At 44.7% G+C, this 24,961-nt stretch overlaps 1 protein-coding gene across 1 annotated transcript in view; it reads right to left on the reverse strand.

Moving 5' to 3' along the window:
- Window positions 1-24,961, reverse strand: part of LOC137379862 (IQ motif and SEC7 domain-containing protein 3-like) — a 189,806-nt gene that overhangs the window by 109,009 nt on the left and 55,836 nt on the right. The window contains exon 4 of the mRNA XM_068051254.1: window positions 22,226-22,392. Coding sequence (XP_067907355.1) covers window positions 22,226-22,392 — 167 coding nt within the window. The remainder of the gene's footprint in view (window positions 1-22,225; window positions 22,393-24,961) is intronic.

Genomic DNA, 24,961 nt, shown 5'->3' on the forward strand with positions numbered 1-24,961 from the left:
ATTGGTGATAATCTTCCAAACTTCCATAGATTCTGGAGCAGTTCCTGCAGAATGGAAAGTCGCAAATGTCACCCCACTATTTAAGAAGGGAGGGATAGAGAAAACAGGGAATTACAGACTTTGTTAGCCTTATATCAGTCATTGGGAAAATCACAGAATCACAGAATAATACAGTGCAGAAGAGGCCCTTCGGCCCATCGAGTCTGCACCGATGCATTAAAGACACCTGACCTATCTACCTAATCCCATTTGCCAGCACTTGGCCCATAGCTTTGAATGTTATGACGTGCCAAGTGCTGGTCCAGGTACTTTTTTACAGGATGTGAGGCAACCCGCCTCTACCACCCTCCCAGGCAGGGCATCCAGAGAGTCACCACCCTCTGGGTAAAAAAGTTCTTCCTCAAATCCCCCTTAAACCTCCTGCCCCTCACCTTAAACTTGTGTCCCCTCGTAACTGACCCTTCAACTAAGGGGAACAGCTGCTCCCCATCCACCCTGTCCATGCCCCTCATAATCTTGTACACCTTGATTAGGTCACCCCTCAGTCCTCTCTGCTCCAGCGAAAACAACCCAAGCCTATCCACCCTCTCTTCATAGCTTAAATGTTCCATCCCAGGCAACATCCTGGTGAATCGCCTCTGCACCCCTTCCAGTGCAATCACATCCTTCCCATAATGTGGCGACCAGAATTGCACACAGTACTCCAGCTGTGGCCTTACCAAAGTTCTATACAACTCCAACATGACCTCCCTGCTTTTGTAATCTATGCCTCGATTGATAAAGGCAAGTGTCCCATATGCCTTTTTCACCACCCTATTAACCTGCCCTTCTGCCTTCAGAGATCTATGGACAAACACACCAAGGTCCCTTTGTTCCTCGGAACTTCCCAGTGTCAGGCCATTCATTGAATACTTCCGCGTCACATTACTCCTTCCAAAGTGTATCACATCACACTTTTCAGCGTTAAATTCCATCTGCCACTTTTCTGCCCATTTGACCATCCCCTCTATATCTTCCTGTAACCCAAGACACTCAACATCACTGTTAACCACTCGGCCAATCTTGGTGTCGTCTGCGAACTTACTGATCCTACGCCCCACATACTCATCTATGTCGTTTATATAAATGACAAACAATAGGGGACCCAGCACAGATCCCTGTGGTATGCCACTGGACACTGGCTTCCAGTCACTAAAACAGCCATCTGTCATCACTCTCTGTCTCCTACAGCTAAGCCAATTTTGAATCCACCTTATCAAGTTACCCTGTATTCCATGTGCATTTGCTTTCTTGATAAGTCTCCCATGTGGGACCTTGTCAAAGGCTTTGCTGAAATCAATGTAAACTACATCAACTGCACTACCCTCATCGACACACCTGGTCACATGCTCAAAAAATTCAATCAAATTTGTTAGGCATGACCTCCCTCTGACAAAGCCATGCTGACTATTCCTAATCAAATTTTGCCTCTCCAAGTGGAGATAGATTCTCTCCTTCACAATTTTCTCCAATAGTTTCCCTACCACTGAGACTCACTGGTCTGTAGTTCCCTGGCTTATCTCAACAACCTTTCTTAAATAGTGGGACCACATTCGCTGTTCTCCAGTCCTCTGTCACCTCCCCCGTGGCCAGAGAGGAATTAAAAATTAGGGTCAGAGCCCCTGCAATCTCCACCCTCGCCTCCCACAGCATCCTGGGACACAAATCATCCGGACCTGGAGATTTGTCCACTTTTAAGCTTGCCAAAACCTCCAATACCTTGTCACTCCCGATGACAATTTGCTCAAGAACCTCGCAGTCCCTCTCTCTGAGTTCCATATCTACATCCTCTTTCTCTTGGGTGAAGACAGATGTGAAGTATTCGTTCAACACCCTACCAATGTCCTCTGGCTCCATCCACAGATTTCCCCCTTGGTCCCTAATGGGTCCTACTGTTTCCCTGGTTATCCTCTTCCCATTGATATACTTATAGAATATCTTGGGATTTTCCCTACTTTTACCAGACAGAGCTTTCTCATATCCCCTCTTTGCTCTCCTAATTGCTTTCTTAAGCTCCATCCTGCACTCCACTAATGCTTCCATTGATTTGCTCTCCTTGTATTTACTAAAAGCTTCTCTTTTCCTTCTCATCGTACCCTGAATGTTTCTGGTCATCCATGGTTCTCTGGGCTTGTTGCTCCTACCTATTACCCTAGAGGGAACATGTTGGGCCTGTACCCTCCCCATTTCCTTTTTGAATGCCCCCCACTGCTCTTCTGTAGATTTCCCGACAAGTAACTCTTTCCAGTCTACCTTGGCCAGATCCTGCCTTATTTTACTAAAATTCACTCTCCCCCAATCCAAAACATTTTTTTGCAATTTGTCTATTTCTTTCTCCATAACAAGCTTAAATTGTACCATGTTGTGGTCACTATCACCAAAATGCACCCCCACCAACACATCAACCACCTGTCCGGCTTCATTCCCCAGAATTAGGTCCAGCACTGCACCCTCGCTTGTTGGATACTCTACATATTGAGCTAAAAAGTTATCCTGTATACATTTTAAGAACTCCACTCCATCTAAGCCCTTAACACAATGATAATCCCAATTAATGTTGGGAAAGTTGAAATCACCTAATATTATTATTATTTTTACACACCTCTGCGAATTGCGTACATATTTGCTCCTCAATTTCCCGCTGACTATCTGGGGGTCTATAATAAACACCTAGCAATGTGGCTGTCCCTTTTTTATTCCTAAACTCTACCCATAAAGCTTCATTTGATGCCCCCTCCAAGATATCATCTCTCCTTACTGCAATAACTGACTCCTTAACTAATATTGCAATGCCCCCTCCTCTTTTACCCCCTCCTCTGTCTCGCCTGAAGATTCTATATCCCGGGATATTGAGCTGCCAATCCTGCCCCTCCCTCAACCATGTCTCCGTGATGGCTACTATATCACAATTCCACGTGTCAATCCTTGCCCTTAACCCATCCGTTTTACCTGTAATACTCCTGGCATTAAAGTAGAAGCCATCCATCCTGGTCTTATTCCCTTGAAACTTACTTCCGCTGTATTCCCTCTGACTTGTTTGCTTTCCTGTGTTTAGCTGTGTCCCTATTTTGCTACGAGTCTGTGTCCCCTCCTCCTGCCAAATTAGTTTAAACTCCTCCCAACAGCACGAGCAAACCCGCCAGCAAGGATGTTAGTTCCCCTCTGGTTCAGATGTAGACCGTCCCGCTTGTACAGGTCCCACCTTCCCCATAAACGGTCCCAGTGGTCTGGGAATCTAAAACCCTCCTTGCTGCACCAACTCTTAAGCCACGCATTCATCTGTGCTATTCTCTTAAATCTATACTCGCGAGCACGTGGCACTGGGAGTAATCCAGAGATTACAACCCGAGAAGTCCTGCTTTTTAGTCTACTGCCTAACTCCCTGAATTCTTGATGCAAGACCTCATCCCTCTTTCTACCTCTGTCATTGGTACCAACATGTACCATGACCTCTGCCTTATCACCCTCCCTCTTCAAGATGCCTTGCAGCCATTCAGTGACATCCCGGACCCTGGCACCAGGGAGGCAACACACCATCCTGGAGTCACGTTGATGGCCACAGTAGCGCCTATCTGTTCCCCTGACTATAGAATCCCCTATTACTATTGCTCTTCCTCTCTTTCCCCCTTCCTGTGCAGACAGGCTGCTTGTGGTGCCAGAAGCTTGGCTCTGTCCGCACTCCCTGGAGGAACCAGCCTCATCAGCCTCCAAAATGGAATACCGATTTGCAAGCGGAACCCCAGGGGACCCTGAACTATCTGCCTGTTTCTCTTGGACTGCCTGGTGGTCACCCATTCCCTTCCTTCCTCAAGTCCCTGCAGCTGCGGTGTGACCACCTCTCTAAACATGCTATCCACGATGCTCTCAGACTTGCGGATGCTCCACAGAGTTTCCAGCCGCTGTTCCAGCTCTGAAACCTGAGCTTCCAGGAGCTGCAGCTGGACACACTTCCTGCACACATGCTGGTCCCAGGGACTGGAAATGTTCCCGAATTCCCACATGCAGCAAGAGGAGCAAACCACGGCTCTCCTGCCATGACTAAACTCTTTAAATTTAAAACTTTAGAAGACTATTATAATTTAAAAGATCAACTAAGTCTTGCTAATACATGCTGGAATCTATTCTAAAGTATGTGATAAATGTACACTTGGATGATAATCATCTGATTGGGCATAGTCAACATGGATTTATGAATGGGAAATCATGTTTGATGAACCTGTTGGAGTTTTTTGAGGATGTCACTAACAGAATTGATAAAGGGGAGTCAGTGGATGTGGTATACTTGGATTTTCAAAAGGCCTTTGATAAAGTCCCCCACAGGAGGTTGGGTAGCAAAATTGAAGCACATGGGATAGGAGGTAATATAGTGGCATGGATTAAGGATTGGTTAACAGGCAGAAAACAGAGAGTAGGAATAAATGGGTCATTCTCGCATTGGCAGGCCGTGACTAGTGGGGTACCACAAGGATCAGTACTTGGGCCCCAGCTGTTCACAATATATATCAATGATTTGAATGTGGGGACCAAATGTAGTATTTCCAAGTTCGCGGATGACACAAAACTAGGTGGAATGTGTGTTGTGAGGAAGATGCAAAGCGGCTTCAAGGGGATTTGGAAAGACTTAGTGAGTGGGCAAGAATGTGGCAGATAGAATATAATGTGGAAAAATGTGAGGTTATCCACTTTGGTAGGAGGAATAGATGTGCAGAGTATTTCTTCAATGGTAAGAGATTAGAAAGTGTAGATGTACAAAGGGACCTGGGTGTCCTTGTCAATAAGTCGCTGAAAGCTAAGATGCAGCTGCAGCAAGCAATTAAGAAGGCAAATGGTATAATAGCCTTTATTGCAAGAGGATTTGAGTACAGGAGTAGTGAAGTCTTGCTTCAATTGTATAGAACCTTGATTAGACTGCACCTGGAGTACTGTATGCAGTTTTGGTCCCCTTACCTTCGGAAGGATATTATTGCCACAGAGGGAGTGCAACAAAGGTTCACCAGAATTGTTCCTGGGATGGCAGGACTGTCCTATGAAGAGAGATTGGGGAAACTGGGCCTGTATTCACTAGAGTTTCGAAGAATGAGAGGTGATCTCACTGAAACCTGCAAAATACTTAAAGGGACAGACAGGGTAGATGCAGCTAAGATATTTCCCCTGGTTGGGGAGTCTAGGACCAGTGGACACAATTTCAAAATAAGGGGGAAGCCACTTAGGACCGAGATGAGGAGAAATTTCTTTACTCAGAGGGTTGTGAATCTTTGGAATTCTCTACTCCAGTCATTGAGTATGTTTAAAGCAGAGATTAACAGATTTCTAAATACTAATGACATTAGGGGATATGAGGATAGTGTGGGAAAAAGGCATTGAATTGGATGATCAGCCATGAATGGCGGAGCAGGTTCGATGGGCTGAATGGCCTACTCCTGCTTCTATGTTCCTATGAATGCCAACCTGCAAGATTCAACAAAAACATGCGTGGGTTAGGCTGCACATATCCCATTCTGGGAAACATGCCTGCGGTGGCTCTCCACCATTCATGAATTTTTCAATGAATGGCAATAATTGCGCAGGGACCCTGGTCTCTCCATCAGGTATAGCGCGTCTGCCTTCGCTCCCTGCTAGTTCTAAGGCCTCTTTCTAGGCCTTGCTGAGAAAATGTATGTCATGAACCCCTCCACCAGTCTTGGCCACCTCCCTTCTCTTATGGGCCCTCTTCTCTTGCAACAGGAAGAATGGAGAAATTATAATAAAAGCAAAATACTGCAGATGATTGAAATCTGAAATAAAAACAAAAAATGCAGGAAAGGCTCAGCAGGTTCCGGCAGCATCTGTGGAGAGAGAAGCAGAGTTAAGTTTCAGGTCAGTGACCCTTCATCAGAACTGGCAGAGCCAGAAATGTAATAGGTTTTAAGCAAGTGAAGCGAGGGTGGGGCAAGAGATAACAAAAGCGGTGTTGATACGACAAGGTCACAGAGAATAACTGACCAGAAGGTCATGGGGCAAAGGCAAATGGTAATGTTAATGGTGTGCTGAAAGACATAGTGTTAGTACAGACAGGGTGTAAATTGACAGAAAACTGAACAGTCTGGCCCCAAGCACAAACATGAAAAAAACAGTGGGTAGACACAGTGGAAACAAACTAAACAAACTAAAATAAAATAAACACATAAAAAAGTAAAAAAGAAAAAATAACTAAAAATAAAAATAAAAAGGGAGGCCCGTCATGCACTTGAATTATTGAACTCAGTGTTCAGTCCGGCAGGCTGTAGTGTGCCTAATCAGTAAATGAGTTGTTCCTCGAGGTTGCCTTGATGTTCACTGGAACACTGCAGCAATCCCAGGACAGAGATGTGGGCATGAGAGCAGAGGGGAGTGTTGAAATGGCCAGGAACCGGAAGCTTAGGGTCATGCTTTTGGACTGAGTGGAGGTGTTCCGCAAAGCGGTCACCCAGTCTGCATTTAGTCTTCCCAATGTAGAGGATACCACATTGTGAGCAGCGAATACAGTATACTAAATTGAAAGAAGTGCAAGTAAATCGCCGCTTTACCTGAAAGGAGCGTTTGGGGCCTTGGATAGTGAGGAGAGAGGAGGTAAATGGGTAGGTATTACACCTCCTGCGATTGCAGGGGAAGGTGCTGTGGGAAGGGGACGAGATGGTGGGGGTAATGGAGGAGTGGACCTGGGTGTCGCGGAGGCATAATAAGGAACCTTGCGGGTACCCATAGCAACACCTTTTACGTAAAGGAAGTGAGTGGCGATGAAGGAGAAGTTGTTCAACGTGAGAAGAAGTTCAGCCAGGCAGAGGAGGGTGGTGGTGGATGTGGATTGGTTGGGCCTCTGTTCAAGGAAGAAGCAGAAAGCTCTCAAACCATCCTGGTGGGGGATGGAGGTGTAGAGAGATTGGACGTCCATAGTGAAGAGGAGGCAGTTGGGGCCAGGAAACTGGAAATTGTCAAAATGATGTAAAGTGTCAGAAGAGTCATGGACGTAGGTGGAAAGAGACTGGACCGGGGAGAAAAGATAGAGTCAAGATAGGAAGAAATAAGTTCAGTGGGGTAGGAACAGGCTGAAACAATGGGTCTGCAGGGACAGTCCTGTTTGTGGATTTTGGGAAGGAGGTAGAAGCGGGCTGTCCGGGGTTGCGGGACTATGAGGTTGGAAGCTGTAGAGGGAAGATCTCCAGAGGAGATCTCCAGAGGAGAAATTATAAACTGTTCTATAATGGGCCCCTCGTCCCCAACTGGGGGATGTGATATATCTGATTCTGACACACATTGTCATGGGATTTACTGGGGCTGAGCTATGAACAAGGGTGGCGTATGGCACAGATGTAGCGATGCATCTGTCCTGATGAGGTTATAACCTCTCTGTCATCATGCCGGTAGTGTCACCCTCACCATAGCACACACTCTGCGGTGACATCCAAACCCCAGAAAAAAGTCATTGGAATGCAGCACTCACTGTCTTCCTACACTGGACTCGTCACGCTGGGTGACCCCATGGCTGCTGGCCTTCTCAGCTATCTCCACCCAGGCTTGCTTGGTCAGGTGGGTGGATCTCTTTTTGCCAGCACTGGGGAACAGAACCTACTGCCTTTCCCTTGCAGCCTGGAGGAAAATCTTCAGGGAGGCATCACTAAAGTGTGGGGCAACCCTTGGTCTAACTTCTGCCATCCTCTCCACTATTCCTGAGAGCATTGAATGTTGAAGGAAACAGTGCTGTGACTTTCTATGCCTAACAGTAAACTGACCTGCTATAGGCTCCATGGCAGGAGTGAATGCAGTGTTGGCAGGCTTTTAAAGATGGCGCCGGCACCTGATCTGCTGTTAGCTGACGCTGCAATCACATCTCGCCTCTCACCCTCGCCACGTGATTGGGGGTGACCTGAGTCTCCATTATGTTAAATGGCCGACCGCTGCTTAATCGCGGCGGCAAAACTGCACATGTAATGCATGGGAACACCACCGTTTTCCGGGCCTGCTGCCAGGACTCATTAAATTCATCCCTAAAAGTGCAAGTTGTTGTTGTTTCCAGTAGCATGAAGACAAGGGGAACTGTCTGTTGGACACCAAGCCCCGTGGGCGTGGTCCAGACCACTTGGAGCCAGAGACAGTCAGTGCAATCTTCACCACTCCAAAAACTGTTACGCAATGCACAAAGAACTTCATTGACCAAGATAAGTCAAGGCACTGGTGTTAATATCCATTCTCTACCATACTCCTTCAGTCTAAGCCATCGCTCCAATTCCTCAAGTCATTTCTTCACATAAGAACATAAGAAATAGGAGCAGGAATAGGCCATTCGGTTCTTTGAGCCTGTTCCGCTTTTCAATGACATCATGGCTGATCTTCTACCTCAATTCCCACCCAATCCCCATAATCTTTGATTCTCTTAACAGCCAAAAACTTATCAATCTCAGTTTTGAATGTACTCAATGACTGAGCATGCACAGCTCTCTGGGGTAGAAAATTCCAAATATTCACAACCCTCTGAGTGAAGAAATTTCTTCTCATCTCAGTCCTAGATAGCTGACCCCTTATTCTGAGTGTTACGGCCAGGTGAGGAGGGGGTCACAAGCTCTCCTCTTGTTCTTCCTCTTATTTGACTGCAACAGGGTTTATTCCTTTTTAAACAGTGGTTGTGCTTACCAGCTCAGTGTGTCTTTTACCTTTTACCTTTAATGTGATTGTGAAAGAACCAATTGGACAGATTTTCTTGAGTTTAAACAAGGGGTGAGTTTATTATACTTAACAATCTAAACCTGATCTAAAAATATAATAAAAATATGCTACACATTCACGCACGCATACACATGAGAATCACACACACACATAAATAGATTACAGCGTGAAAAGTAGACTTTGTGGTTGAGTCCAGAATAAAAGGAAATTAAATACAGTCTGTGAGGTTGGATGATTCAGTGGTCTTCTGGATGAAGTTGTATTCTTTAAGTCTTTGGCTGGTCAAAATGCACTTGATAGCTGGCTCACTTGGAGACAGTCTTGTAGGTGAGGTGGCTCTCTTCCCTTGGTCTCTCTCTGCAGCAATCTGTAGGCTTGGAGGGTCCACTGTCGCAGATAGGTGAATGTCATGCTAATGAAGCAATCTTAGGTAATTCAATCACTTACAGCAAGCCATTTTTCTGGGTCCATTCTCCTCAGACCTTTGGCTTCGGTTGGAGTCTTGGAAAGTGAAAAAGTGTTTCAGATTCAAATTGTGGTGGCCATCTTGGCTGCTAGAATTTTAAAAAAGTTACCTGCAGGATTTTTCCCATTAAAAGTTTAATCTAAGTTTGCAATCGATGCATTATTATTCCTTATTTGGCATATCGTTTTTCTTGACACTGAGACTGTGATCCCGTGTTCTAGATTCCTCAGCCAGGGCAAACAGCCTCTCAGCATATCAAGCCCCTTAAGAATTTTATAATTTTAAATGGGATCACTTCTCAATATTCTAAACTGTAGGGAATATAGGCCGAGGCCACTGAATCCCTCCTCATAGGACAATCACCCATTCCAGGAATCAGTACAGTGAACCTGCTTTGCACCTCCAAGTTAATTACATCTTTCCTTAATTAAGGAGACCAAAACTGTACAGGTGTGGTCTCACAAAAGCCCTATATAATTGCAGTAAGATTTCTTGGGCTAAAAATTTAATTGTGCCAGATTTCAGTTCTGGGGATCACAATGCACAATTATCCCATGCCCTGTCGAGATGATGAAAGTAACACGCAAACTTCATGCTGCCTGCTCATCACTATGATTGCAGCGTGCAGCTTAGTGCTGCTAACTGGCTGCACACTCAGCAGGGAGCCCAGATGCAAGTGTGGCTGCCACAAGCTACAGCTAGCCTGCACTTCCTAAAGGCAGTCCGCACCTCTTAAAGGGAAGGTGCATTCAGGCTGCAGAAACTGGTGGAACTGTCTCCAATAGAGTTTCAGGGAAGATAGAAGGCAGCAGGCCAGAGAGAGGGCTCCCAGGCTTTTGGATGGTGCGCTGGTGGCCTTAGGCCAGCAGGTAGAAAGAAAGATAGAAAGTTGCTGTTTCCGCAGGGGGCCAGGAGGTCCTCAAAAACTCTGCAAACGCAATGGAAATAGGTGACCAGGGAGGTCAGAGCAAGGAGTCTGGCCCTAAGGACCTGGCCGCAGTGCCACAAAAAGCTCAATGATCTCACAAGTGGTCAAGGCCAGTGTGTGTCGCTTCCAATGATATCTCCTACCCACCACAACACCCACCTCTCACGCTGCTCAATACAGCACACCCCCATCACCCACCCATCAGCAATCGCTAACAATCAGGACTCATGTCTAACATTCATATGCACCGTCTCATTCGGCCACACTTATCAATGCTGCAGCTTCATTTCACAGCTTCCACATTATTCCAGATATTCAGCTATGGCAGGCTCATAACCTAAACACATTGCAGCACCTTCACTGACCCTCTTCCCTTTCTTCCAGGACAAGGTGGCCCATTAATAGGAGGGAGCAGCAGTGAACAGTGGGCACAGGCACACATGCATTTCCTGAGCCCCCTGAAGGAGACAGTGCTGTGAATTATTAATGCTGCATTGACTGCAGTCATTGCAACCAGTCACCAAGAACATCCAGGCTGACAGTATATTCCTGACTTATGTACCTTCTCAAATCTCACTTCAACCTTATACCGCTATCTGGCATGAACTACAAGCTGCAGATGATGTGACCATGGCCCTCTTGTTTTCCACCCATCCCCCTTCCCGCACCCCAACCCTCCCCTTCTGCATTTATGCTTTTAGATACCCCAGAACTGCCACTTGGCCAGCCAGTCCAGGCTCACCATGAAGGGCCTGACCAAATGCTGACGTCTGAGGAAGAGACACAGTCATTTGATCTGACTCCCAGGCACCAGCTCAGATACTGGTACTGCACAGACTTTAGAGGGTAGTACAGAGAGGAGATCTGCCAGTGATGAGTCACTGGGCACAAGTGGGCTGCAGGAAGGCTGGGGGAAAGGATGGTACATGTGCCTGCTCACTGGATGGCTAGATCTCAGCCAGATTCAGCTGCAGAGGACTTTGATGGGGCGGTGTACAGGAGAACACTGATGAGTATGTGTACAGAAATGCTTGGTGCATTGGCAGGCCTGCCACAGAGGCTGTCGTCACTGTCAAGGAGCATGGAGTCCTGCTCCAACTGGCACAAAGCTTCGCACAGAGTTTCGAGCTTCTCAGGAGGGCAGCATTCATGGTGCTCCCACCACTGTCACACCACCGGTGCCCCTGCTGTTGCATTTCAGCCAGCCCAGACTGCTGCTGCCCATGCCAAGGTGGTGCAGTCAGACGCTTGGCCCTCAAGGCCCAGAACTGCTCAAAAAGCATCCTCTAAGGCCATCTGCAGTCACAGCCACTGAGAGTTAGCACCCTTCCACCAGACCTGCTGCAGCCACTGGAATAGCACTACATAGGAGCACTAGGGCAGGCACAGGTGCCTATAAGACAGGCACTAAGGGAAAGCACAACGGTGAATAGTTCAGTAGTGTTTGTATTATTGAAAAGTTTGTTGGATAAAGCTGTCATGGCATGGTTTTTATGTGGTGCATTTTACTTCAGGATTTTGGCCAAGAGGACACTGTGAGGTTCAGTAGCAGATAGATGGAAAGCTAGGGAACTGTGGAGCAGTGGTGATGTAGGGATGTTTTCAGGGCAAACAGAGTCTGATGAGCTGCTCATGGACAGCCCATTTGGAGTGATGATGTCCCGGATGCCTCTTCCCTTCACCTTCATCCTGCTCTACCTCATCGTCCTCTTCCCTCTGCATGAAGGTTCCCTTCTCTGCTGCTTGTGTCTTATCTCCCTGACATGCTGCAACCCAAGAGGGACTGCAACTTTGGCCCCCATGAGTGAGAGCAAACTTTATATTCAGAGAGCTTCAAAATCCACTCAAGACATGGTAAAATGCAGCACTACTCCATTCTGACTCCAACAGCTAGTGTGAGCTCCTCCAACACAGTACACAGTACTTCCACTAACTGCAGCAGCAAAAGAAAGTCACAAGCATCTCATTTGAAAATCCCATGCTGGTGCTTTAACTAGTGCTAGTGGTCTCTTGTGCAGGTGAATGCATGTTCAGATGGGAGTGTTTAAGAGAGGGGGTTAACAGGTCCAAAATGGCAGGTCAGGCACCAAATCAGCGTTAAACGCTGAGTAACATCGTGATCTGCCAATCCGCATGGTTCTGGCACACGCATGGCTCACCCATGCTCGTGCCCTTCCAAGCTGGCCCATCAGAAGTGACCAGAAGCAGATCGACAGCCATTTTCAGACTTCTGGCTGCCGCAGCGCTGACATCAGCAGCACTTCGAGCTCAGCTTTTCAGCTGTTTACTCTTATCATAAGATCATACGAAAGCGGAGGAGGAATAAAGTATTCCATCCCTCAAGCCTGTTCCTCCATTCAATAAGATCATGGCTGATCTGATTGTTGCCTTAACTCCACTTTCCTGCCTGCCCTCCATAACCCTCAATTCCCTTGTAGATCAAAAAGCTGTCTAAGTCAGCCTTGAATATTTTCAATGACCCAGCCTCTGCTGTTGTCTGGGGAAGAGGATTCCAAAGATTAATGACCCTCTGAGAGAAGAAATTCCTCCTCATCTCCAGCTTAAATGGGAGACCCCTTATTTTGAAACTGTGCACCTCCAGTTCTAAATTTCCCACATGGGGAAACATCCTCTCAGCATCTACCCTGTCAAGCCCCCTCAGAATCTTATATGTTTCAATAAGATCACCTCTCATTCTTCTAAACTCCAATGAGTATAGGCCCAACCTGAACAATCTTTCCTCATAAGACAACCCCTTCATCCCAAGAATCCTTAATCCTGAGAAGTGTGAGGTAATGCATTTTGGGAGGACTAACAAGGCAAGGGAATATACAATGAATGGTAGGACCCTAGGAAATACAGAGGGTCAGAGGGATCTTGGTGTACTTGTCCATAGATCACTGAAGGCAGCAGTACAGGTAGTTAAGGTGGTTAGGAAAGCATATGGGATACTTGCTTTTATTAGTCAAGGCATAGAATAAAAGAGCAGGGAGGTCATGATGGAGCTGTATAAAACGCTAGTTAGGCCACCGCTGGAGTACTGTGTACAGTTCTGGGCACCACACTAAAGGAAGGATGTGATTGTACTAGAGAGGGTGCAGAGGAAATTCACCAGGATGTTGCTTGGGCTGGAGCATTTCAGCTATGAAGAGAGACTGAAAAGGCTAGGGTTGTTTTCCTTAGAGCAGAGAAGGCTGAGGGGAGATATGATTGAGGTATACAAAATTGAGGGGTATTGATAGGTTACATAGGAAGAAACTTTTTCCCTTAGTGGAGGGGTCAATAACCAGGGGGCATAGATTTAAGAAGGTACAGGAGGTTTAGAGGGGATTTGAGGAAAAAAAATTTCACCCAGAGGGTGGTTGGAATCTGGAACACACTGCCTGAAGAGGTGGTAGAGGCAGGAACCCTCACAACATTTAAGAAGTATTTAGATGAGCACTTGAAATGCCATAACATACAAGGCTACAGGCCAAGTGCTGGAAAATTGGATTAGAATAGTTCGGTGCTGTATGGCCGGCACAGACACGATGGGCTATGACTGTTTGACTAGGAATCAGCCTAGTGAACATTCTCTGAACTGCTTCCAATGCAAGTGTATCCCTCCTTAAGTAAGAAGACCAAAACTGTGCACAGTATTCTAGGTGCAGTCTTACCAATGCCTTGTACAGTTGTAGCAAGACTTCACTGCTTTTCTACTCCATTCCCTTGTAATAAAGGCCAACATTCCATTGCCTTCCTAATTACTTGCTGAATCTGCATGCTAACTTTTTGTGATTCATGTACAAGGACGCCAGATCCCTCTGTACTGCAGCATTCTGCAGTCTCTCCATTTAAATATTCTGCTCTTCTATTCTTCCTGCCAAAGTGCAAAGAACCTCACATTTTCCCACATTATACTCCATCTACCAAATTTTTGCCCAGTCACTTAACCTATCTATATCCCTGTGCAGACTATTTGTGGCCTTGTTTCCTAATAACTTGCTGTACCTGCACGCTAACTTTCTATGATTTGTGTACAGGGATACCTGGGTCCCTCTGAATACCAACATTTACTCACATCATTTAAAATGCTGCTTTTCTGTTTTTTTCTATCAAAGTGGAGAACTTCACACTTCTCCACATTATATTCCATCTGCCATATTCTTGCCCACTCAATTAACCTGACTATCTCTTTGCAGCCTCTTGGCACCCTCCTCAGATCTTACTTTCTGACCTAGCTTTGTGTCGTCAGGAAACCTGGATACATCACACTCAGTCTTCTCATCTAAGACATTGATAAAGATTATCAATATCTGAGGCCCAAGCACTGATCCTAACGGTACCCAACTAGTAACAGCCTGCCAACCTGAAAATGACCCATTTATTCCTACTCTGTTTTCTGTCCATTAACCTACCCTACATGGACTGCAGCAGTTCTAGAAGGCAGTTCACCACCACCTTCTCAAGTGCAACTGGCGATGGGCAATAAATGCTGGCCTAGCCAGCGATGCCTACATCTCATGTGCGAATCAAATAAAATCCTCAATCCAAGCTAATATATTATCCTATAATCCCTAATTTTGTGTAATGATCTCTTGTGTGTTTTGAAAGTCTAAATACACGACTGCTACTGGTTCCCCCTTAACTACCCTGCTAGTTACAACCTATTCGAGAAACATAAGGGACTAAAGGCCGACAAATCCCCAGGACCAGATAGCTGGTCATGATGACTGGTTATGATTTTCCAAAATTCCCTGGACTCTAGAATGGTTCCAGCAGATTGGAAATTAGCAAATGTAACTCTGCTATTCAAGAAAAGAGGGAGAGAGAAAACAGGGAACTATAGGTTGTTTAGCCTGACATCAGCCTTCGGGAAAATTCTGGAATCAATTATTAAGGAAGTCTTAACAATACACTTAGAAAATCTTAGTATGATCAGACAAAGTCAACACGGCTTTATGAAAGAGAAATTGTGTTTGACAAATTTGTTAGAGTTTTTTTGAGGATGTAACTAGTAGGGTAGATAAAGAGGAACCAGTAGATGTAGTATGCTTTTTAAGGGAATGTATATCTGTTGTGAATTATGAACTATTTGTTTAAATGGTTGCTATTGCTTATCCACTACCATATCTTTTAATCTAGTTTCCTAATCTAACTTGGCCAACTTGCCCTTCAAATCTAAGTAGATCGCTTTGTTCAGGTTTAAGACTCTCGTTTCTGACGTAACTAAATCACTCTCAAACTCAATATAAAATTCATCATATTATGATCACTCATCCCCAGAGGCTCCTTTAATACAAGGTCATGAACCCTGTCTTATTGCACAACACTAGATTTAAAATAACCTGTTCCCTTGGTGGCTCCTCAAAATATTGATCTAGAAAATTATCTTGAATGCATTCCATCAACTCACCCTCCATGCTATTACCGCAAATTTGGTTTGGTCAGTCTATATGATGATTAAAGTCTCCCATGATCAGAGTATTACCTTTGTTACATGTATCTCTAACTTCCTAATTTATACTTTTCCCAAGACTTTATTCAAGATGACTCTCAACTCACTTTGCCTACAACAAGGGCTTCTACTAGTGCTCAAGATCACTTCAGATAAAGAGCTACCTTCAGTTTTGATCATCATGGCAATCATGCCCTCATAATTAGGAATGCTCCATGACATTCTCAGGCCTGTAACGTTGCCTTCTCTTGTTCCAAGGGAAGAATAATGGTGTATAAACTAATGCCAAAGAAGGGTAACTGGGGGAGGATCGCCATCACTGAAAACCCCAGGACCACAAGAGGAGGTGTTAGATATAGTAGATAGATGAAAAGGTAAGCCTGGAGGAGAGGGTGAAGTTGAAGGCAAACTGGCAAGAGAATGTTGGTAAAGGTTGGACAAGGCTCATCATGTGAGATTTGAGCTTCTTCAGCTTTCTTAAAGTATTGCAATGCTTTTACAATCACCCACTATTTCTTCAAGGGAAAATGCCACTGTTTGCACAGCCAAACAAGCTCTTTCACATAATAGGAGTTGCCTTGGAAGAGGAGCCAGCCATAGTAATGAACAAACAAGAAGAGAGGGAGAATATTCGTCCAGAGAGAGGAGAAAAATGACTGCCCTTAGGTACACAGAATAATCAAAAAGGCTAATGGAATGCCGGCCTTTATATCTAAAGGACTAGAATAAAAGGGGTTTGAAGTTATGCTGCAGCTATACAAAGCCCTGGTCAGACCACAGCTGGGTAGCTTAGAAAGGACATATTGCCTTAGAGGGAGTGCAGTTTGAATTTAACAGAATGATACATGGAATCCAAGGGTTTAATTATGAGGAGAGATAAACTAGGGTTGTATTCCCTAGAATTTAGAAGGTTCAGGGGTGATTTGATAGAACTTTTCAAAATATTAAAAGAAACAGGGTAGATAGAAAGAAACTGTTTCCGCTGGGTGGGGATTCTAGGACTAGGGGCATAATCTAAAACTTACAGCCAGATGTTTCAGGAGTGAAATTAGGAAACACTTCTACAAAGGGCGGCAGAGGTTTGGAACTCTCTTTCACAAATGGCAATTGATGCTGGATCAATTGTTCACTTTAAAACTGAGATTTTTGTTAATCAAACATATTAAAAGATATGAGGCAAAGGTGGGTGTGTGGAGTTAGGTGACATATCAGCTATGATCTCACTGAATGATGGAATGGGGGAGGTAGGGCTAACTGGCCGACTGTTCCTATGTTGACTGAAGAACCTAGAGACCTAGATCTCAGGGGTTCACTCTTGAAAAGAACAATGATTCAGAAGCATCAATCTCTTACATAGAATTACATACAATTGCATAGAATATCCAGCATGGAAACAGGCCTAACTTGTCTGTGCTGGTGTTTTTACTCCACGAGTCTCCTCCCATTCCATCTACAACATCTCAACCTTTCAGCATATCTTTTCTTACCTGTACTCATCTAGTTTCCTTTTGAAAACATTTAAGCTATTTTCCTCAACTCCTCCTGTAACATTCTAACCACTCTCTGAGTAAAGAAATTTCTCTTTACTTCCCAATTGGATTTATTAGTAACAATCTCGTATTTATACCCACTATTTTTGGATTCTCCCACAAGTGCAAACATTCTCTTCACATCTACCCATTCATATGGAGACAGGTTTCCTGTTCTCTGAGCGCTACTGGGATTGAAAATGGCAGTGGGTCAGATCAGGTGTGGGGCTCATGTAGACTTCCCCAGCAGCCATCACTGAGGCTGCTGGTTGTCCTGTGGGAGAGATCTGCCTTCCACAGCACGAGAGGGAAGTGAGAGGTCACAGGGGAGCTGGAGGCTGTTGCTTCAATGCCCATCTGATATAATGCTGGAGGCTGTGAGGGAGAGCAGGGAGGTCCTCTTCCTGGAGGGTGGCAGGAGGAGGCCACTTCGTTGTGCAGCAGCGGCACCTCTCTGTTCAGTGCTCACCCCTCTTCCTCCTCCTCTCTCACCTCCTGCTCCTCCCCTAATGAGCTGTCACCTTCCAGGGCCTCACTGTCTTCAAGGTCCACACCTCTCTGGAGGGCCATGTTATGGAGAATGCAGAAATCACAACAATGACTAAGGCCTTTGCAGGAGGGTATCAGAGGGTGACACCCAACCAATCCAGGCACTAAAATCGCTTCTTCAGAAATCCGATGGCCTGCTGAATGGTTGACCTGCTGAGCAGGTGGAATGGGTTGTTTCACCTCAGTGCCTCTGTCTGGGCTCCTGTAGAGAGGTCACTAGCTATCTCTTCAAGGGATTTCCCTGTCCCCTTGGATCCAGCCATGCACTTTGGAGGATGGAGTGAAGTGCCGAGGCAGCCCGGACTGATGGAGGATGAAGGAGTCGTGGCAGCTACCAGGAAAGTGAGTGTACACATACAGGAAGCTCTTCTTGTGTTTGTAGACCAGTTGGACGTTGAGGGAGTGGAAGCCCTTCCTGTTGATTGATCTCACTGGCCAGTCACTGGATGCCTTGATGGTCACATGGGAACAAGTGATGATGCCCTGCACCTGGGAGAATCCAGCAATGGAGGCTGAACCCAATGCCCTCTGTGCTTGCGCAGGTCCATCAGTGTCAAAGTGGGTGTAGTCCCCTGCCCTCCTGAAAATGGCATCATTGACCTGCCTGATGGCCTGATGAGCTGCTGCTTGTGAGATGCCACCTAGGTCTGCAGTTGATCCCTGGAACGAGCCAGTTGCATAGAAGTTCAGAGTGACGGTGACCTTTACGGATGCAGGTAAGGGGCTCTCCTGGGGGTCATGAGGCTTCAGGTCATTTTGAATCAAAGCACAAAGGTCCGAGACCATCTGTCTGGATAGGCACAATCTCCTATGGCATTGGTGCTCTGACATTTGCAGGTAGCTGACTCTTGGGCAGTAGACCCTATGCCTTGGATACTGCCTTCTTTCCCTTGCAGCCCCCCGCTATGCTCCTCTGGCCACCTGCTGTAAAGAGGTTGTATCTGCTGAAGCTCATCCTGGCTTCTCTAATCGACATCAGAGTAGCCTGTTCCCATCTTTCATCCCTCAGCTGGGCTTTGTGCATTCACCAGCCTTCCCCTGCCAACCCCAGCTATCCCAGTGATGCCAGCAGGCTCACTTCCCTCTCCGGTTTCCTGCCACTCTCCACTGAGAAATGCAACTCTTCCAGCTGCAGCAATAGCTACACTGAGGCACATCTGAAGCAGCTGAGCTTTATTTGCTGCCTCTGCTTTAGTTTAATCAGCCCTTCCCCATAGCCCTCATGGCCCTCCACTCTGTTCACATCTTCACAAGCCTGTCGTGTTCCCCACATGGCGTCTTCCACATTCCCAGCCTTTAAAAATTGTGCACTGCTGCTGACAAGCCTGAGGTCAACCGGCACTTAATTGGAGGTGTGCGCCTAACCTGTTCCCTCCCTCACAGCAGTCCATTGAAAATAGTATCATGTTCCAGAGGCAGCGGGACCCTGTATTCAAATCGCACTCGCAGCCATTCCCACCCCCAGCAGCCTTTGAAAATCCAGCCCCAGAACTGTGCACAGTACTCTATTCAGCCTCAGCAGTGTTCTATACAAGTTGACCATAATTTCACTGCTTTTGAGTTCTATTCCCCTACAAATAAATCCCAATGCTTTGTTAGCATTTTTAATTGCTTTGCTAACCTGTGATGCTGCTTTTAATGATTTGTTCACCTGCATCCCTTGATCCTCTTGCTCTTCTACCTCATTCAGATTTTTATTTTCTAAGGTGTAGTTTTTTACTTTTCCTAGTAAAGAGTGTCATCTCACATTTATCTATGTTAAAATTCATTTGTCACTTAACTGTTCAGTCTGAAAATTTTCTAATATCTTCTTATATTATGTTGCATTCTCCCTCTGTGTGAGCTATGACACCCCAGTTTGATATCATCTGCTAATCCTACATCTTAATATAAATTATGAATAACAGTTGTCCCAGCAGGGATCTTTGTGGAACAATCTGAATAACTAATCTTTCGCCCTCCTCTCTGCTTTCTATTTTGCAGCCAATTTGCTATGCATTCAGCTATTTATCCTCTGATTCCACTTGCCCTAACCTTTCTCATGAGCCTTGTTGTGCGGTACCCTCGTGAAGGCCTTTTGAAAATCTAAGTATATGACATCTACTACATTACCCTTGTCTCCTTTTTCCACTACTTCTTTAATGAATTTTATTCAGTTAGTTAAGCATGACATAGCCCTTAGGAATCAATGCTCACTTTTTATTATATTTTCTATCTCTAGATGCTCTTCTATTAGTTCTTTTAGCATAGATTCCAGTATCTTTTTGATCACTGATGTAAAGCCTCTTGGTCTATAGTCCACAAGTTGGGTTCCATCTCCCTTTTTGGATATAAGAACAACTTTAGCTGTCCATCTGTGCCTCTGCTATCTCCTCCCTCCTTGAGTGTCCATCAGTACATAACATCCAGATCTGATGTTTTATCCTCTTTCAGCTTTACTAGTATGTCGATTATTATCTCTCTTTCTATCCCAATTGTATTAACATTATTTTTAAGCATATCATCTAGTGAAGTGTCTATTTCATTATCTTCTTTAGTAAAAACTGAGGCGAAGTATTTATTCAATACTTCCACCATTTCTCTATCATTACCTGTGAGTTTATCTTGCTCATCCTTTAGTGGCCTTACCCCTAATTTAATTTTCCTTTTGTTATTTATTTCACTATGGAAGTTTTTATTTCTTTTTATATTCTAGTTAATTTGATTGTGTAATTTCTCTTTTCCTTTCTGAAGTTTCTTTTTTAACTTCTCTCCTAAGTTCCCTTTCGTGCTTCTCTACTTTAGTATCTAAGCACTTCCAATAAGTCTATTTTTTAGATTCAATTTTTCTCTTTTGTTCTTTTTTCATCCATGGTAGCCTACAATTAGCTTGCTTGTTTTGGTTTTTAATGGAATATATTTCTCTTGAACTCCATTGATTACTCTTTAAAAATTTCCCAATGTTTTTCTGTCTCTTTGTTTTCTCATGATTTTCTTCCAGTTTATTTTCTTTACCCCACCCTCATTTCTTCATAATTTTCTCTTTTTCAATCTATTACCTTATTCATTGTCTGACTTATGTCGCTCTTAATCCAAACATTGAACCTTATTATGATCTGTACCACTAAGATGCTCTTCTAGTCTTACTTCTCTTATCTGTTCTGGTTTGTTGCCCATTACAAGATCCACAGCAATTTTTTTCATGATAGACTTCTTGCATACTCAGTGAGAAAGGAGTCCTGTATATACTGTAAAAATTGGATTTCCTTCTCTCCTTTTACTATTTCCTCCTGTCAGGTTATTTGGGGGTAGTTGAATCTCCCATTATTATTCTATCTTGGCTATTCACCTTGTAGATTTGCCTGCATATTTCGTCCTCCAATTCACTATTTGGTGATCTATAGTATACCCCTATTAGAGTGATGGATCCCTTCTTTTAATTCAATATTCATATAAATATCTTATGGCTCGTTATATCTTTTTTTCTCCTTTTTTGGTGGCTTCTGGAATGGCAGCTAACAGTGCTTCATTAGACCTTTTGAACAATACACTTTCACAGAGCCCCCAAAACCTCATTATGCGCATTCCAAAACATCAGGCTCTGAGTTCATCTATGTGAATGTTTTCAACTTTGGCAGTAGGACGATGGAAGGGAAACTGTAGAGTTCTCATAAAGTACTTAACGGAAGTTTTGGAAAGTGAGAGACTTTGAGAGAGAGAGTGTGGCAGAGAACAAGTAGGTGTAAAGTGACTTGATTTATAGGCTATCAGCTATGTTCTTCCTGCTCTGGTAGCAGGCTGCTGGCTCTCATGTGACACTTTGACCATATAACTGCTTCCATAGAATTCTTCCAAGACATCTTTATAAATACCATAGCTGAGGGATTTAAGGACTATTCAGACATTCTACATATTTTCCTTCAATTACTGCTGCAACATGACCTGCTCTTGGGCAGGTTTAGTGAGGAAAATCTCTTGCAAACACTGAAGGGAAAAGTCAAGCAGCACAGCTTTAACAGAACAAGAAAGTAACTTGTCTCTGCTTGCGCATCTGCAATCTGATTCTGTGGGCCCTGGCACACATGTACATACCAAGTATGGGCAAAATCCATAAAATCAGAGGCTGCATTAGGCATGCACCCTGGAGCAGATCCCTACTCCCCCAGTGCTGCTCCGCCTGAAACAGACCCAGATAGAGCAAGGTCTCTGCCCCCCAGTTTGCTTCCTGATCCCTGCCACATCTGTGCAACCAGCACAAGGGCATAGAACATATATTCCCCTCAGTGTCAAATAAGGAGCAGTCTGCTTTTGTGGAGTGGCTCATCATCAGAACTGGGGTTGTGTAAATATTTAAAGCCTAATACTAGAAGAGAAAGGGTGTTTTATTAACTCCCTGCATCATCGGCAAATAATATTTTCTTGTCTGTTCACATGTTCTCTAAAAATGTAACTTATTCACAGATACAACATGTTTCTGATAATTATCTTTTTCTACTTAATGAGGTTTCATTTTTACACTCCAATGCACAGAATGAAGTAGAACACTGTAAAACAATTCCTTTAGTGTCAGTGTAATACTCCCATTATTATCTTGGTTAATGTTAGATAGCTACACTAACCTCGTAGGTTACGGATGAAGTCTTCCAGCATCATTTTTCGATCGGGCTTGATGTTGGGGCTGTACATGTCTGTGTTAAGCAAAATGATAGCAAAGGCTAAGATGAAGATGGTGTCCGGATTGTGGAATTGCTGAACCACGTCTGGGTTGCACATGCAATAACGTTGACTGAAAGAAACAGACAGAATAGTTAATAATGATCAGAATCACACACTGATAAGTGATTTACTGACTCAGTCTTTAGTTTTGCTGACTATGGACCAGAAGCCTATAAATTCAATACATACTTCATAGTAAAATTGGCAGCATTGGATAAGGCAATCCTCCACTATAGGATACAATCCACCAGAGGGATTAATTACATTTCAGTAATGTGTTGATTTTTTTTTGTACTTGGTTTAATTAAGAACTTAATAATTTGTCCATGGGTCAATGAAGCTCCTGTTGTACACATCATAAGGAGACATGAGATACATCAATGATCTTGTTGACATTCGTCGAAGAAACCCTTCTAGCAATTACACTATTATTATTCTAATATAAATGCTCTTGTGCTCTTTATTGCACTGAGCAAGTTGAACAGATTAGTGCTGCTACAAATAGATGTCTCATGGAAAAATACACTTGTCAGCAATAAGCATTATTGAGATGGGAATGGAGAGGGGAGGGATAGAGGACAGGAGTGATGAGAGAGGGGAGGGAAGAGAGGTAGAGACAAGGAGAAATGGAGAGGGAGATGGTGCAAGCTGAATGGGGAATAGCAGGAGGTAGAGGTGGAGCAACAGAGGACAATGAAGGGGAGGGCGACCCTGGGCTAAGGCTAATTTCTTCATATTGGGGGAGGGGAGATGAAGAAGAGAAAAGGTGGACAGGATTAAAGATGGAAGACGAGAGAGACAGTAGGTGGAGTAAAAAGGGCATTATGGTTAGGAATGGTGAAGGGTTGGATGGTACTGGGCGAGGGCTAATTTTCCTCACAGTGTGAGGAAGAAGGGGAGAGGGAGGGCTACACTAGACTGGGTCTCAACTCCACCTCTGTGGGGTGGAGAACATTTTTTTCCTATTGAGCAGTAAGCCCTACAAAAGACAGGTTTATGGCTCAGGGTGGAAGCTACTATTGTACTTTTGAGAGGCACAATTGTTTTAAGTACCTGCTGGAAGGAATTTTCTGTGGGAAAGAGGAGACATAGTTTGTCCTTAGTGGTGGAGGGAGGGGCAGGAGGTAAGTACAGTTTGCCCTCAGTACAAGGAGGATAAGTACAGTTTGCCCTCAGTTCAGGGAGTAGAAGTACAGTTTGCCCTCAGTTCAGGGAGTATAAATACAGTTTGCCCTCAGTTCAAGGAGCGTAAATACAGTTTGCCCTCATTTCAGGGAGCGTAAATACAGTTTGCCCTCATTTCAGGGAGTGCAAGTACAGTTTGCCCTCAGTTCAGGGAGTGTAAATACAGTTTGCCCTCAGTTCAGGGAGTGTAAGTGCAGTTTGCCCTCAGTTCAGGGAGCGTAAATACAGTTTGCCCTCATTTCAGGGAGTGTAAGTACAGTTTGCCCTCAGTTCACGGAGTGTAAGTACAGTTTGCCCTCAGTTCAGGGAGTGTAAATACAGTTTGCCCTCAGTTCAGGGAGCGTAAATACAGTTTGCCCTCATTTCAGGGAGTGCAAGTACAGTTTGCCCTCAGTTCACGGAGTGTAAATACAGTTTGCCCTCAGTTCAGGGAGTATAAATACAGTTTGCCCTCAGTTCAGGGAGTATAAATACAGTTTGCCCTCAGTTCAGGGAGTGTAAGTACAGTTTGCCCTCAGTTCACGGAGTGTAAGTACAGTTTGCCCTCAGTTCAGGGAGTGTAAGTACAGTTTGCCCTCAGTTCAGGGAGTGTAAGTACAGTTTGCCCTCAGTTCAGGGAGTGTAAATACAGTTTGCCCTCAGCTCAGGGAGTATAAATGCAGTTTGCCCTCAGTTCAGGGAGTGTAAATACAGTTTGCCCTCAGTTCAGGGAGTGTAAGTACAGTTTGCCCTCAGTTCAGGGAGTATAAATACAGTTTGCCCTCAGTTCAGGGAGTGTAAATACAGTTTGCCCTCAGTTCTGGGAGTATAAATACAGTTTGCCCTCAGTTCAGGGAGTGTAAATACAGCTTGCCCTCAGTTCAGGGAGTGTAAGTACAGTTTGCCCTCAGTTCAGGGAGTATAATTACAGTTTGCCCTCAGTTCAGGGAGTGTAAGTACAGTTTGCCCTCAGTTCAGGGAGTGTAAATACAGTTTTCCCTCAGCTCAGGGAGTATAAATACAGTTTTCCCTCAGTTCAGGGAGTATAAATACAGTTTGCCCTCAGTTCAGGGAGTGTCAGTACAGTTTGCGCTCAGTTCAGGGAGTGTAAATACAGTTTTCCCTCAGCTCAGGGAGTATAAATACAGTTTTCCCTCAGTTCAGGGAGTATAAATACAGTTTGCCCTCAGTTCAGGGAGTGTAAATACAGTTTGCCCTCAGTTCAGGGAGTATAAATGCAGTTTGCCCTCAGTTCAGGGAGTGTAAATACAGTTTGCCCTCAGTTCAAGGAGTGTAAGTACAGTTTGCCCTCAGTTCAGGGAGTGTAAGTGCAGTTTGCCCTCAGTTCAGGGAGTATAAATACAGTTTGCCCTCAGTTCAGGGAGTGTAAATACAGTTTGCCCTCAGTTCAGGGAGTATAAATACAGTTTGCCCTCAGTTCAGGGAGTGTAAATACAGTTTGCCCTCAGTTCAGG

Source organism: Heterodontus francisci, chromosome 18 (assembly GCF_036365525.1).
Source record: "Heterodontus francisci isolate sHetFra1 chromosome 18, sHetFra1.hap1, whole genome shotgun sequence".
NCBI lineage: Eukaryota > Metazoa > Chordata > Chondrichthyes > Heterodontiformes > Heterodontidae > Heterodontus > Heterodontus francisci.